Source organism: Protopterus annectens, chromosome 1.part1 (genome assembly GCF_019279795.1).
Source record: "Protopterus annectens isolate FY-2018-M chromosome 1.part1, PAN1.0, whole genome shotgun sequence".
Taxonomy (NCBI): domain Eukaryota; kingdom Metazoa; phylum Chordata; order Ceratodontiformes; family Protopteridae; genus Protopterus; species Protopterus annectens.
The window spans coordinates 1,121,357,438-1,121,372,798 of record NC_056726.1 but is presented as its reverse complement, the minus strand read 5'-3'; the positions used below and the strand labels follow the sequence as shown (position 1 = coordinate 1,121,372,798).

The window sequence follows — 15,361 nt, the reverse complement described above, 5'->3', positions numbered from 1 at the left end:
TTGATTAAAAAACTGGTAAGCATTGTTGTGGTCTGAGGGGGAGAGTATAGGGACCCAGATGAGAGAGGATCAATATGTTTTTAGTTTGTTAATGTTTACTTGAGATTTATGGCAGAAGGTAATGAGTTTTGGAGGGGCCCTTTTGCAATTAGTGTTGATGCTGAAGTTTATAGAACAGTGATCACTTATGTTGGGAGGGAAGTTGTCCATCTCTTTCAACTTTCTGGTTTAAAAGACCACATCTGCACTTGTTTCCCATCTTTCCTGTAACTAACCTACTGGAAAGCACTAGAAAGCCTTGAATTGATGTAAGCCTTCTAGCTTAAAAGAGAGACTTTGGAGTGATTATCAGTTTTCTGTGTTTTCTTGCTGTACTTAACTGTTTTCCACCTAAACACTGATTTCTTCAGCACTTATTGTGATTTAAAATCTTGTTTTTTTTTACATATTGTACTTATTTAACTGCCTGTACTTTTAAAAAGTTGTTTTTTGTTTAAATAAATTGTTTAACTGTTGTAGGCTACACACTAAAATGCGATAGCCTTTTCTGATAGCTTGTAGTCGTTTAAAGCTGTTTTAAGTGTACTTTTTACTATTTTTGCCTTATCTTTTCCAAAAAAAAAATTTCTTGTTTCCCATCTTTCTAAGCTAGTATAGTCCAGTTTTCAGGCTAGTGCTGAATTCAGGGCTGTGTTACAAGTTTCTGAGTTGCCCATACCTTACTTGGATAGAGGGAAGTTTCTCTGTTCACCTGTGAGTGAGGGGAACTTTGAGCAGCCATCTGTCCCTGGAGGAGTGGTTCCAGCACAGATGTTAATAGTTTAAAAACCGCATTTGCATGGTTTTGTGTGCTGGGCAGCCCTGGTTAGCTAGGGTTAAATTCTTCCCGGCTTCACTAAGTCTCCTCTTCAGTTTTTCACTTGAAACTAGTCTAACTCTCAACCTAAGCACTCAAAATGCATCCTACAGTCCAGCACTTGCTCAGACCTAATAGCAAGCACTAATATACCCCGACACTTGATTGTCCAGCAGGGCATGGCTCTTTATCCACCCCTCACCAACCAAGTGACTAAGCAGCTCACCCTACTGTTCAGACATGAACAAAGGGTAACTTCAGGTGTACTCTCCAGTCCAGCTGGTGAATCTGGATATCCTGAGGCAATTTTACAACTGCCTCATGTACACAGACAGCCCTCTCCTCCTACCGCAAAACACTAACATATGCTAGAGATGCAATTATACAGCCACACTGAAGGCTAAGGTCTCTCCACCCAAGACTGGAACAGACCGTCATGAGGAGAAGGCTAACACTTTCACCACACCTCCAGCCTCACATAGACCTACTAAAAAAACTCTGGCAAAAAATACACATAAATACACAAAATCATACTCGGAGGCTCTAAATAAAAACCTGCAAAAGCATCAGAGACACCCACAAAACCTGCACATCCCATCACAAACCAGACAACACATAAAACACAAAATCAATGTGCCACACAATCACAGCCCTTAAGGTGAAATAACATACCTAACACACTAATAATAGGTGACTCAATAGTCAGGCAACTGACGCCCCACTCACTAGGCTGGACAAGGAGAAGGTTACTGTTAGCTGCCTAATGGGATCCAGAATCCGGCACATAACACAAGCACTCAGGTCACTCCAGAACAAGTACAAATATGACTCTGTCATTGTTCATGTTGGTGTGAATGACCTGAAATGTACCTCCCCAGACTACATGAAAAGAGACATGGAAGAGCTCTCTGATCATGTAGCCCAGGCAGGTATGATCCTGACCCTGAGTAGCATCCTGCCCTCACCAAGAATGATACCTCAGTATCAAGAAAAAATGATCAATTTCAACAATTTGCTAAACTTCTGGTGCAGTTCAAAGGGGATCCAGTGTCTGTCAGCCTGGGATGGCATGCATGACAAGCCTCGTTGCTTTGCAAGAGATGGCTTGCACCTGTCACCCCTTGGCTTTCAAATACTGGCCAAGGCTCTTGCTGCCCCCATAGTGCCTTTTTTAGGCAAGGCTCAAAATTCAAACCTACCACAGTAAAGAGCACAAGTAAAAAAATGAGGGTTATGCTACTCAATGCCAGGAGGTTAAATCTCAAAATGCATGTGCTCAAAGCACTCCTAAGTATGAAGAACGTCAACGTCTGTGCAGTAACTGAGACCTGGTTCAAGGCTCCAGAGAGCACTCCAGCACTACTGGGCTACAACTCATACCACACATTTCGGCCACAGAACACAGACCAAAATACAAAAGGAGGGGGTGTATCCATATTCATCAAGAATACTCACACTTCCAGGTTAGTGGCACAACATGATACCTCTGAGATCATCCATGTGCAACTAGCATCGGGCAAATCTGCAATGCAAATTGTGGCCTGCTACAGATCACCCTTCATGACCCAGGACCACCACTCTGTCTTTCTGGAGACACTGGAAAACATGAAGGCCCTACCGAATACCCTGATATTGGGTGATTTCAATTACCCTACCATTGACTGGGAAAATTACTTGAGTACAAACTCCCAGGCTCAGCGTTTCCTGGAATTTAGCAACTCAAATGCCCTGGATCAGCTGGTAAACTCCCATACCAGAGGCCACAACATATTGGACCTGGTCATCACCAACATGGGTGACAGGTGTTCCGTACCAGAGGTCAACCCGTCACTGGTTAGATCAGACCATAAACTAATCACAATGGATGTCCACACCCCACCACCACCCTCAACCAAGGAAACCACAGTGAAAAACTTTTCTAAAGCAAACTTCACCTTACATAAGGCAGAGGTGGTAAGTTTCACAGCCCCCACACTAAAGGATAACACTGCCCAAGATGCAGAATCATTTACAATTGCACTCTATGAGCACCTACAAGGATGCATGGATCGTGTCATCCCTAGCAAGACCAAGACTCACTCCCCTAAGAGAAGGAAACCAGTCTGGTGGACCCCTGCCATAAACAGGTTTACAACAGAAGGAGGAAACTAGTTCAGAAAAAAAGCAAATCCCAAGAAGGAAATACATCCCTGATCAGTATCAGTAAGAAACTAAGGTCCCTCATAAAATCATCCAAGGCTAATTTCAAAAGAAAAATAGCCAAGGATTTGAAAGATAACCACAGAGCCTTCTTTAGCTATGTCAAGAATCTAAGTGACAACTCACAGATATGCTCTGAGTTAGTGCAAAATAGCACAAAATATGCTGAACCTACTGATATTGCCAACAACCTGGCAGATAGATTCAGTGCAAACTTCACCTCCCTCTCACCTTCAAAAGGGCCCACAACAATACCGGAAAAGTGTAGTGTCCCGGAAGTTACAGAAGCACAGGTGAAAACAGCCCTTTCAAAAGCCAAAAACACAGCATCAATGGGGCCAGATGGTGTCCCAGGCTGCGTCTTGCACGAACTACAGAATGAACTAACCCCACCACCTAAACACGCTGTTCAACCTCAGCCTCTCCACAGGCTATGTGCCCATAGAATGGAGCACAGCAACAGTTATTCCACTTCACAAAGGAGGGGCCACAACTGACCCTGGTAACTATCGCCCCATAAGCCTGACTAGCCTGGTCTGCAAGGCTATGGAGTACATCATCATGGAACTCATTAACAAAGACATTGGGAACCTACAAACACTTGACCCAACCCAGTTCGGCTTTGTTAAAGGCAGATCATGCCTACTAAACCTGGTTGACTTCTTCGAGACAGTCACCAAGGCCATAGATGAGGGAAAGGTGGTTCACACAGACTACCTTGATCTTGCCAAGGCGTTCAACACCATTCCTCACTTGGGTATTATAGAAAAACTCACCAGCCTGAACATAAACCCCTATGTCACAAGATGGGTTGCCAACTGGCTTACAGACAGAACTGACACGGTAAGAATAGCGGGCTCCAGGTCCGACTCTAAACCAGTCACAAGTGGTGTCCCGCAAGGCTCAGTTCTGGGACCCCCTACTGTTCGGCATATATTTCTCAGAAGTACAGGCAAACACAGGAGAACTATGGCTAACCAAGTTTGCCAATGTCTGCAAACTGGGAGCCATAATTGACTCTCCGGCTGACATGGACATCCTTCAAAAAGGCCTTACTGAGACAGACACCTGGTGTCAAAGTCATGGCCTCAAACTAAATGCCAAAAAATGCATAGTCATCCCGTTTGGGAAAAACAAAACACCCACGAATTACCACATAGGCGGCAGCCCCCTTAATACAGAGGAGGTAATAAGAGATCTGGGGACCCAGGTAGATAGTAATCTCTCCATTGACAATCATATTGCCAAAGAAGTTAGGAAATCCTTCTATGTATGTGGCCCATCTAATTACTAAGGGGTTCGCATCTAGAAATAAAGAGGTTATAGTGCCCCTCTACTCGTCACTCATCAGACCCATCATAGAGTACAATGTCTTGGGATGTACCTCACATGACACTTCCAACAGATGGAAAGACCACAAAAGCATGTCACCAAGAGGATTACAGGCATCAAACATATGTCCTATGCAGCCCGACTGAAAAAACACCAGCTGTACTCAGTGGCATATCGCTTACTCAGAGGTGATCTCTGCCTGACTTACAAAGCCATGTCCAACTCAGAATTGTTGGACATGCTCCGCCTAAAGAAATCCAAGTCACTGCAAACCACGTGCTCTAGGGAGCTACACCTCTCCACATCAATAAATAGAACATGCTGGAGGGATAGATTCCTGTCACAGAGACTCCCCATGCTTTGGAACAAAATTCCTAACTACATTAGGCAGAGCCCCTCACTAAAACTCTTGATGAGTGGATGGGTAACAGAAAATACACCCCTGGGATCACTTCATTGGCTCTGATTGACAGAGGCCCAGTTAATTAATCAATGGGGCGGCGAAAGCCTTCACACTCTGGATAGGCTTAAAAATGCCCTTGGGCAGATAGCCTAGTACCTACCTATGAACCTATGATAGAGATATTAGAAGTAAATGAGGGGTTGTCTGTGATTATTAGATCAAGCAGTCAGTGATGTGGTGAGTAAGGATCGGGCCTGGTGTGCTCAGAGCCAAGATGTGTGATACATTGAGAAGTTCAAATATGCCATTTTCTGAGGGGACCCAGAGGCTGAGGTTAAAGCCAAGAAGAAGAAGATTTTTGATAAATTTGATTTTTTGAAGTCCTTGAGGAGGTTATTAAGCTTTTGCAATGAAGCAGGAGAAGGAAGACTGACAACTGCTAGACGAATATGGGAGCTAAATGGAGAGTGGCCTTACTGTTTGTAGTTTGTCTCAGTTTGGATGAGAATTTGAGGAGGCATTAAATTGTTCAATGAGTTATATGTTGATGTCTGACTTGAAAAGAAAAAGATTGCCTCCTTCTTGCCTTAATCCTGGCATAGCATCAAGAAATTAATTATAGCCTGAGAAGAAGTAGTGTATGTAGGGATCTTGTGTCTAAAGCCGGGATTCTGTCATAGCAATGATTTGGGGATCGTGAATAGAGATAAGAAAGTTTAGTTGTTCTATTTTATTTCAAATGCTACATGGATTAATAAAGATGCAAGACAAGGTGTTTCGTTACAAAATTTCAGTATTAAGAAATTTGGATCTCATACTACTAATATTAAGAAATTGTGCAATTGCATACAGTAAGGAAGTGTGCATTTTGTCTTTGTTCTTGACCTGTACTCCACTGAGCCATTAAACAATATAACTTTTCACATCTGTATGCAGTTCTTAGTAAATAACTTCCTATGTCATCATATGAATAGTAATAAATTCAGTAGGAGTGATAAAACATTTTAGGAAGTTATGTCTGGAAGCATTTGTAATCTGACATTTAAGATAAATACTAGACAGGGGTCCAGGGAAGTAAATAGTGTGGGAAGAAATAGCCATGGAATTGTTATGGCTAGGCTTGTATAGGCCCTAGGGCTGATAACCTAGTACCAACCTATGAACCTATGAATGACAGGAAATAAACATATAGTTCAATATGAATATTTTTACTTCAGAGCAGACTATATGTACCCACTGTGTGAGGAATGCCACATTGTTCTGCCTAAGTTTAATTGCCTCTTATGTTATATCAAAGTGAAAAAAAATAAATAAATGAACTAAACTAAATTAAACTAAAATAAAATTATTACATGGCTTCCTTTTTTCTGTAGTCTGTTTACATGGTGTAGAGGTTCAAATACCTAACTACAGCACCGACACCTGAGTGTGATTAGTGTCTTGAGGAATGGAATAGCTTGGGTAATGGACTAAATGAGTGGGACAGGGTGGGAATGCATTGGCTGATTCTAGCCCACCTATCCTGGAGGATGAGATCAGCAGTCTACCATTTGCAAGCAGGGGGTTGCTGGCAACAGAAGTCATCCAGGAAACAAAGACATGGTTTTAGAACGCTCAAGTCAGTGAAGGTAAGCTCATCTATGTATGTGTGATAATATTTAAGTGTACACTCCAGGGTGATGCAGGTGATCATCCACCAAGGGTGAGGGTTAAAAAAATCTTTAAACACCCAAGCCTCACATGATGATGGAGGCTTCAGGACATTTCCTCTGGCAGGTGTGAATAACAAGCAGCAGCTAAGGATAAGGTAGGGAGAAGGCCACTGGTCATAGCTGCCCCCCACAACAGGTCCGTTGAGTTGCTAGTCCAGATGGCTTGCTAAAGGGAGCAGGCCTGGATGACAACAGTACAAAGCAACTTTTGTAACAGCCTGGAAGATAGAATCCTCTTTTTCATTGTTAAGTGTATTGGTGCCCACATTGTCACCGACAGGGAATGAATAGACCAAATCTTACTTGAGTGGGGCTGATGTTCAGCAGGGTGGGAAAGCATTTAGGAAAAAACATGACCATCAGTATTCTTGGGTGTTCATATTTTTGCATATATCTGTACAGTAAATGGCATCTTTTTTATGGAATTTAACTTTTTTTTTTTTTTTTTTTTTAGGCTTACAACTGACAAATGGCACAAACCGATGCAATGGTATTCTGGAAGTGAACAACGGCTCTCAGTGGGGTGGAGCCTGCAATACTACTTGGAGCTTGGATGAGGCCCGTGTAGTTTGCCGGGAACTAAGATGTGGCTATGTAATATCAGGGCAAGGAATCCGCTCAGCTGGAGGAAATCAACAGCCTGTTCTGTTAAATAACATTCAGTGCAGCGGCTGGGAGAACTCTCTGTCACAGTGTTCTAATATCCAGTTAGGAAATGGCTCCTGCAGCACATCCGAAGTAGCAGCAGTGCAATGTTCAGGTTAAGAATATAAATTTTTAAATTAAATAATGTGCAACACAGATTATAGTTTATAATTTACAGTGCTAATTTACTGAGAATATGTGAAAAAAAAAAAGAATTGTCACTGGCACTTTGGTCTTGTGATATAAGTGGAAATTAAGAGAGTAATATCATGATGGTTCATTATTATGTACTTAAATGCAATAATGTGAAGGAGCTAGGCATCATTTTGGTATAGTAATAAGATATCATGCTAAACTATTTTTGAAGAATAAATGTGTGCATGGTTAATACTTGTAGTATAACAGATCAATATTTTATTTATTTTATTTTATTTATTTTATTTTACATTTGTTGACCGGGCTAGTCCAACTGGATACATGTCCATTTTCAGTGGAGGCCGGGAGAAAACTCAAGGTCATAGTTAGATTAACAAATACAATGATGTTGTTACACAAGATAATACTGGTTAATACAAATACAATGATAAACCTATAACAAGTGAGTACAATTAAATACACTGATGCTTAAAGACCAAATAAGAGAAGCAAGAATTATTAAATGATTTAACGAGGTACAGATTTGAACAGCCAGACAAGCAGGGCTAAATAGAGTGTTCTTTGGATTTTGGGTTAGGTGGAGGCTGAGAGAAGCCTAGGTACGGCAGGGACAATAGCTTATTAGTCTGGACTGGAGCAAGGGCATAACCATTTGGATTTCAAGTATGCTCTAAGATGTAATTTAAATTGGTGCTGAGAGGGCATAAGTCTTAGGTTGTTTGGTAGGCGTTCCAGGATTTGCCAATGGAATTGGCATATAGTGCATCATCACCAGCATTGTTAGATTTAATGGTCCTTACTTGTAGACTTTTGGAAGACCTGAGGAGTTAAGGTTGGTAAGTATTTTGTTCAGTGAGGGAGTTTTATCTGGATGGTTAATAATTTTAAAAGCCTCAGTTAGCTGGTTGAATTTGAGTAAATTGGGCAGTTCCAGCCATTAGAGACCTTAAATTTAGGCAGTGATGAGTGCGATAGGGCGTTCCTGTTATGAATCTGGCTATGTGATTATAGGTAGTTGTTAGTTTATTAAGCTCTTTCTTGTTTAGGAAGGAGAATATCGGGGAGGCATAGAGGAGTGTGGAGAGTAGGTGGGTTCGGGCAATAGTCAGTTTGGTGGAGTTAAGAAGGCCTTTATTCTATACATTGACCCAAGTTTTCTGTTAACCGATTTAATAGTTAAGTTTACATGTATATCAAATTTAAGTTTATGGTCTATGGTCACCCCTAGTAGTTTGGTATTGGATACGGGGTAGATAATGGTCCCATTGTTGGAGGACACATAGAAAGTGGGATTGTTGGTGTTGCGGGGTTGTATAGTTTGAGCAGTCACTGAAGTGGGGAAAAAGTAATTTGGTTTTGGTAGGGTTAAGTAAGAGTTTAAGTTCCGAGAACCATTTTTCAACAGTAGAGAAGCAGTTTTGGGTTGTGGCTTGGAGTTTGGTGAGAGATTCGTCGGAGCAGATCAGGGTGGAGTCATCTGCGTATTGAATACAGGTGGCTTTGGGAATAATTGAGTGTAGGCCATTTATGAAAATGGAGAAAAGAAGGGGACCAAGGATAGATCCTTGGGGGACACCAATATTAGTTGGGAGTAGGTCTGATAGGCTGTTTTGCCACTGGACTGCCTGTTTTCTACTAGAGAGATAGGCATTAAACCAACTTATGGTTAGTTTACTAAGATGTAAGGTTTCCAGTGCCTGAAGCAGTAGTTGGTGGTTGACCATATCGAAGGCTTTCGACAGGTCTAGAAAGAGCGCAGAGGATATTAGTTTATTATTGCGATTGTGGTTGACTGAGTCTACAAAGGAGAGAAGAGCTGTGGTTGTGCTGTGATGGGGCGGAAGCCATGTTGGGTATTTGATAGGAGGTTGTTATGTATGAGGTAGGTAATGAGTTGTTTATGGACACAGCGTTCCATGATTTTGGCTAAGGGAGACAGTATGGCTATGGGCCTATAGTTGGAGGTTTCAGTGGAGGGCCCTCCTTTGTGGAGGGGGATGATATAAGAGATTTTCCAGATAGAGGAATAGATGCTTCAAAATGGTCCGGTTGATCAAGATTGATACAGGGTAGGCTATGGCATCAGATGCTATTTGTAGGTATTTGGCAGGGAGCAGATCTGCCGTGAGGGTGGTTGGTTTCAATTTTTTCAAGAGGGTGCGAATGTAGGAGGTGGAGATGGGTTGTAGGTTAAAGGCCGTTTGGGTTGTATTTATAGTTGGGGTTGCCACTGAGGGAGGTGTGGGAAGCTTGCTGGCAAGGGACTGGATGGTCTCAGTGAAAAAAGAATTAAAGGAGTTGGCTATTTCTGTTGGGTCATTGTCCATGAGTTTGTCAGGGGTGGGGGTAGTAGACTTACCAGGATGAAGTAAGCGGTTAAAACCAGCCCAGAATTTTTTAGGATTATACTGATGTTTGTCTTGGAGGTGACAGAAATATTGTTTTTTATCAGATTTAACGGCTACTTTGGTTGAATTTCTTAGCTGGAGGAACTTGATGCGGTCTAGGGGGGGGTTTGTGGTTCTCCACTTATTCCAGGCCTGGTCTCTGATTCTAATTTTGGATTTAGTTTCTTGTGTTAGCCAGGGTGCTATACATTCCTTAGTTCTCGTAAGTCGATTAGGAGCATGGGAATTGAGTATCTTGAGGAAAGTGTTATTAAAGTATGAAACACTTTCATCTAAGGATAGGTTTTAGGATGTGCCAGTTACAAGCCTTGAGATCAGCTAGGAATTGGTCAGGGACAAAATTTTTGCTATTCCTTACTAATCTAGTTATGGGGGGAGTCTTATTTGAACATTTGTGTTTTATAATAAAGGTAGCAAGGTGGTCACTAAGGTCGTTGGGAAGGGTCCCTGTGGTATAGTTATTTGGATTCCTATTAGTAAGAATCCAGTCAATAATACTCTCCTTTTGTTGTGCATGTCCAATTCTAGTGGGAGAAAGAATATTTTGGGAGAAACCATGTAAGTTAATGGGGAGAGGATTTGATTGGGCGTAGAGACCAGTCTATATTAACATCTCCTAATATTATTGTTTCTTGGGGATAGTTATTAGCAAGCCAACTAAGGGTTTGTTCAAGATTTTCTACATTTTTGCCCGGTGGTAGGTAGGTTACTATGAGATTAATACTTTTTGTCTGTTTAGGGATATCTTAAGAGCAATCAGTTCCAGGTTTGGAACTTTTGGGGTTACAGTGAATTCATTGTGATGCTCAAGGAGTTCTTGAACATCACAGCTATTCCACCACCCTTTCTGGTTGTACGATCAGCCCTGATGATGTTATATCCAGGAGGGATAATTTCCTCATCCTTGGTGCTTGGTTTGGGCCAAGTTTCTGATAAACACATTATGTCCGAGTGGATATCAAGCATGGCATGCAAGCTATGGACTTTATTGTTAATGCTTCTAATATTGAGATGGAGCAAAAGAGAGTCCATGAGTCTGCTAGCTGCATGGCGGAGGTTAGGGTCAGGGTCACTATGAGGGCCTGGGTTGGGGTGGATGTCCCGTCATTAGTGATGGATTTTTCAAATATTCTAGTATTTTTTGTAGTCTAGTTAGTAGTTTAAGCTGTTCTCTTAATGAGGATACTTTTGGGTATCTAAGAATAAAGTGTGTACTTTTAGGGATGAGGTGAGTAGCAGAGTAGAGAGGGGGATAAGAGTAGTGGTATTTTGGGAATACAGGGAGGTCTGACCCTTAGGAAGGTAGATTCTTGTTAGGGCTTGTGTTTCATAGGTTGTTAAGAGATACGGTAAAATGAGGAGTAAAAGTACAAGGGGGAGGGTGGTAAATGAGGTTCTGTCCATGGTGAGGCTGAGATCTCAGCGTCAATAGGGCTAGGGGCGATACCTAGGTCAGCAGGAAGCTGGAGGTAGTAGTAGGGTGAGATAAATGGAGAGAGTTAGGTAGGTGGGTGGGTTAGGTTTAGTGGTGAGGAGCGCAGAGAGATGGGGGGGGAGTGGACAGTTCTGATTGGGTAGTGGAAATGGGGATGGGCTTGATGACCAAATAAATGTAGAGGTAGTGGGGGCGGGTGGGAATAGGGGGCAGGGAGGCGGAGCAAGCCCGAGCATAGCGAGGCGAGGGACCGACACAGGATTTCCCTGGGTCTTAGAGGAAGCCAGGTTTAATGGTAGCTACCTAAGTTCTATTATTTTTCCTTTAATTTTATTTCTTTTTGTTGATTTTTATGTAGAAGGAACCTGTGTTCAATAGATTTTATTCTACCTGGTACCTTTAGTAAAGTACAAGGTGTTTGGCAAAGTACAATGAAAGGGGTAGTTATTTATTTACCCTGAGTCTCTTAATGGGCTTTTAAAGTTGTTTGTGCATTCGCACTGGTGGGGTCCTGGGGGTCCTGAGTGCCACTCGGTAGGCATCTGGTTTTGGGGCTACCTAAGATGGAGGCAACAGAAAGAGAATAACTTTTACAGTGTTAGGTGTTTGGTGCAGTAAAAGACAGTTTTACACAATGCAGTAACAGACAGTTTTACACAATGCAGTACGAGGATGAATTCAACAGCCTTAGTGATCTTAAGCATTGGATTAACAGCTAGTAGTATTAAGCAGTAATTTCATTCCCTTTGGCGACTTATGAATACTCTACTAAGCACTCTGTTTATCTGATAAGATAATAGCTAAATAGCTAACATTAGGTGTTTGCAGCATGAAATACTTTATATCTAGCTTGAAATTGAGGTTACATCCTCCGACCAGGAAATTAGATCTGACAAGCAACCACTTTCAATTGCAGCGTTTGGCAGTATAAGTCAAACAAAACGCGGTTATCTGCCTTTAAACAGTCGCTAATGCACATCCTGATCTAACAATTAATCCAATTTCTAGAGTAGCATCTAAAAAAACGCTAATTTACATTTACTTTTACCACATGCATTTTTTACAAAACGCCAGTTGCATCTACACAGTGCATACAATCATTACTACAAGCAGGGTTTCTTGAGTAAATTACTATCAGTAACCAAAACAACAGTAAGAGTTGCAGTTATATTTATCTATTATATGTACAATCAGAGCAATATGCAGTAGTTACATACCACGAGGGCCAGTGCTGCTACCCGATCGTAAAGCACAGTTAGTTTGAAAAAATGGCGGTTTCTGAGGTCCCTTTCTGACCTCGGCTGCTACACCACAGGATTTCCCTGGGTCTTAGAGGAAGCCAGGTTTAATGGTAGCTACCTAAGTTCTATTATTTTTCCTTTAATTTTATTTCTTTTTGTTGATTTTTATGTAGAAGGAACCTGTGTTCAATAGATTTTATTCTACCTGGTACCTTTAGTAAAGTACAAGGTGTTTGGCAAAGTACAATTATTTACCCTGAGTCTCTTAATGGGCTTTTAAAGTTGTTTGTGCATTCGCACTGGTGGGGTCCTGGGGGTCCTGAGTGCCACTCGGTAGGCGTCTGGTTTTGGGGCTACCCTGAGTCTCTTAATGGGCTTTTAAAGTTGTTTGTGCATTCGCACTGGTGGGGTCCTGGGGGTCCTGAGTGCCACTCGGTAGGCGTCTGGTTTTGGGGCTACCCTGAGTCTCTTAATGGGCTTTTAAAGTTGTTTGTGCATTCGCACTGGTGGGGTCCTGGGGGTCCTGAGTGCCACTCGGTAGGCGTCTGGTTTTGGGGCTACCACGAGGGCCAGTGCTGCTGCCCGATCGTAAAGCACAGTTAGTTTGCAATAAAAAACATTGGTATACGATGACAAATATTACAAGTCAATCCTATGATGGGATTACAATGTTAAAGATGAATATACTACTTTAAACAAAAGAGAAAACAGACTATCTAGGCTGGGAGTTCCAGTCAAGTTTTACAGCTCACAAGGGTGTAAGGATGTGTTTAATAATATGCGTAATGTCTGTTATAAATAGACATGCTACTACTGTTCAGTAACTTAGGTATCACTGCTGAGCAGAAAGGTTTTTAAAGCTGCATGTTTATTTATTTATTTATTGCTTTTTTAAGTCCAGCTGGACACAAGTACCATTTTCAGCAGAGGTCCGAGGATAAATGCTCCATTTTACAGAATGAGTACAAGGCAGTTATACAGGATTTATATAATAAATGTGTATACATGCATACATACATACATAGACTAGTAATGAAATGGCAGTTAATCAAAAAATTTATATAGAGCAGCCATGGTGGTGCAGCGGTTAGCGTTGCTGCCTCACAGAAAGAGGTTTTCTGGTTGAATCCTCGGCTGGGGTGCCTTCTTTGTGGAGTCTGCGTGTCCTCCCTGTGGTCGTGTGGGTTTCCTCCGGGTGCTTTGGTTTCCTCCCACATCCCAAAGACATGCTGTAGGTGGATTGGACACTCTAAATTGGCCCTAGGTGTCAGTGCATGCATGTGTGTGTGCCTTTTTTGGAAGGTTGGGTGCCGGGCTGGCAACTCAACACCGTAAAACTCCACTGCCAATCATGAGCAGACAGGTGATCCACTGTGGTGACCCCTAACCGGGAAAAGTTGAAAGAAGAAGAAGATACATAGAATGGTAAATGAACATACATAGAATTGTAATGATATGACAGTTATTGAAAAAATAATAAATGTGCATCCATGGAATAGTAAATGAACATTCATAGAATAGTAACATTATAACAGTTAATCAAAACATGACAATTAAAACAAAAATGCAGTAAAAATATTAGTTAATATCAAGCTTATAAGGGTCTAGGTATTTTCAAATGCAATCAGTTGAAAATAGACAGTGAAGTACTTATAGGATGAAAATGGTTACAAATTATGAAGGAGTATTGAGGAGGTCCAGTTAAAAGGGAGCTACAGACAGTAGAGGAGAGGGATAGAGGATAGTCAGATAGAGATTGTGAACAAGTAGTTGTATTATGGCCAGTTACATAAAAGAGTGGTCAGAGTTAGTAGTCAGTGAGTGGCACTTGTGCTAACTAGGCTTTTTATGCAGCCTAGTTCACTATTCCATTAAAATGTTTGAACAGATGGCAGACATGTACATATTATGCAAGTCCCCTAACAGTGAAAGTGTAAACGGTCAGCTGTACTTGTTAGCATGCACTTATGCATTTCAATGGAGCTACTCCAAGCGGGGTGAAGTACATTGGCAGGTAAGTGGGGGTATGTGTTTGTATTATAGGAGGTGTGAGTGCCTGTTTGTATGCCTATGCCTTTGTATGAGGACACAGACTGCATATGTGTGGATGTGTGTCAATCCATGCATGCTACTCATAAGTATCAATGTTTGTGTGTAAGCATACGCTTGTGTGCCTGCATGTACCTGTGTGAATGGAGAGTGTGTGTTTGCATGTACCTGTGTGCATGTGGAGTGTGTTTGTGCATGTGTGTGTATACAAGTGTGTCTGTTTGTGTGCATGTGTATACAAGTGTGTGTGTGTGTGCATGTGTGTGTGTGTGTGTGTGTGTGTGTGTGTGTGTGTGTGTGTGTGTGTGTGTGTGTGTGTGTGTGTGTGTGTGTGTGTGTGTGTGTGTGTGTGTGTGTGTGTGTGTGTGTGTGTGTGTGTGTGTGTGTGCGTGCGCGCGCATGCATGAGTGCTCTGGTTGTAGCCAGGGAAGGGTGACACAGGGTTGTAAACCACTGTACTACCAGGTATACACTGCCTATATCTGAGGATATGGGAGATGGTCATTAGCCATCAGAACACCAGGGATGATCTCAGCAGACACACAAGCAGCTTATGTTTAACGGGGGATTAAAAAGCATAATTTCTTCAAACACAAAACATAGAGAAGAAAAAAAAGTAGAAGCAATAGATGTCCACGGAGAAAGGAAAGCCTGTACTATAACATGCAGAAATGTAGACACTGTTTACACATGATTTTATAATAAGTCAAGACCTACTCCAGTTCAAGGCAGTGTGGAAAGTATTGGAGGAGGAAGCACAGTTACTTTCTGGTCAGAATATACTGCTGGTAGAAATGGCGTAAAGCAACAACAGCCTGACAAATAGTAAAAAATATGCTGTTCGGATAATGAAAAAATGATAGGTGCAGAAATCTCAAAAGGAACCCAAGACATGCTGTGGCACGGAGTAATAAAAAAATCGAAT

General features: G+C 41.8%; 1 protein-coding gene across 1 annotated transcript in view; it reads left to right on the top strand.

Moving 5' to 3' along the window:
• LOC122815635 (deleted in malignant brain tumors 1 protein-like) overlaps positions 1 to 15,361 on the top strand; it is a 281,322-nt gene that overhangs the window by 135,804 nt on the left and 130,157 nt on the right. The window contains exon 5 of the mRNA XM_044088309.1: positions 6,957 to 7,262. Within this exon, the coding sequence (XP_043944244.1) occupies positions 6,957 to 7,262 (306 nt within the window). The remainder of the gene's footprint in view (positions 1 to 6,956; positions 7,263 to 15,361) is intronic.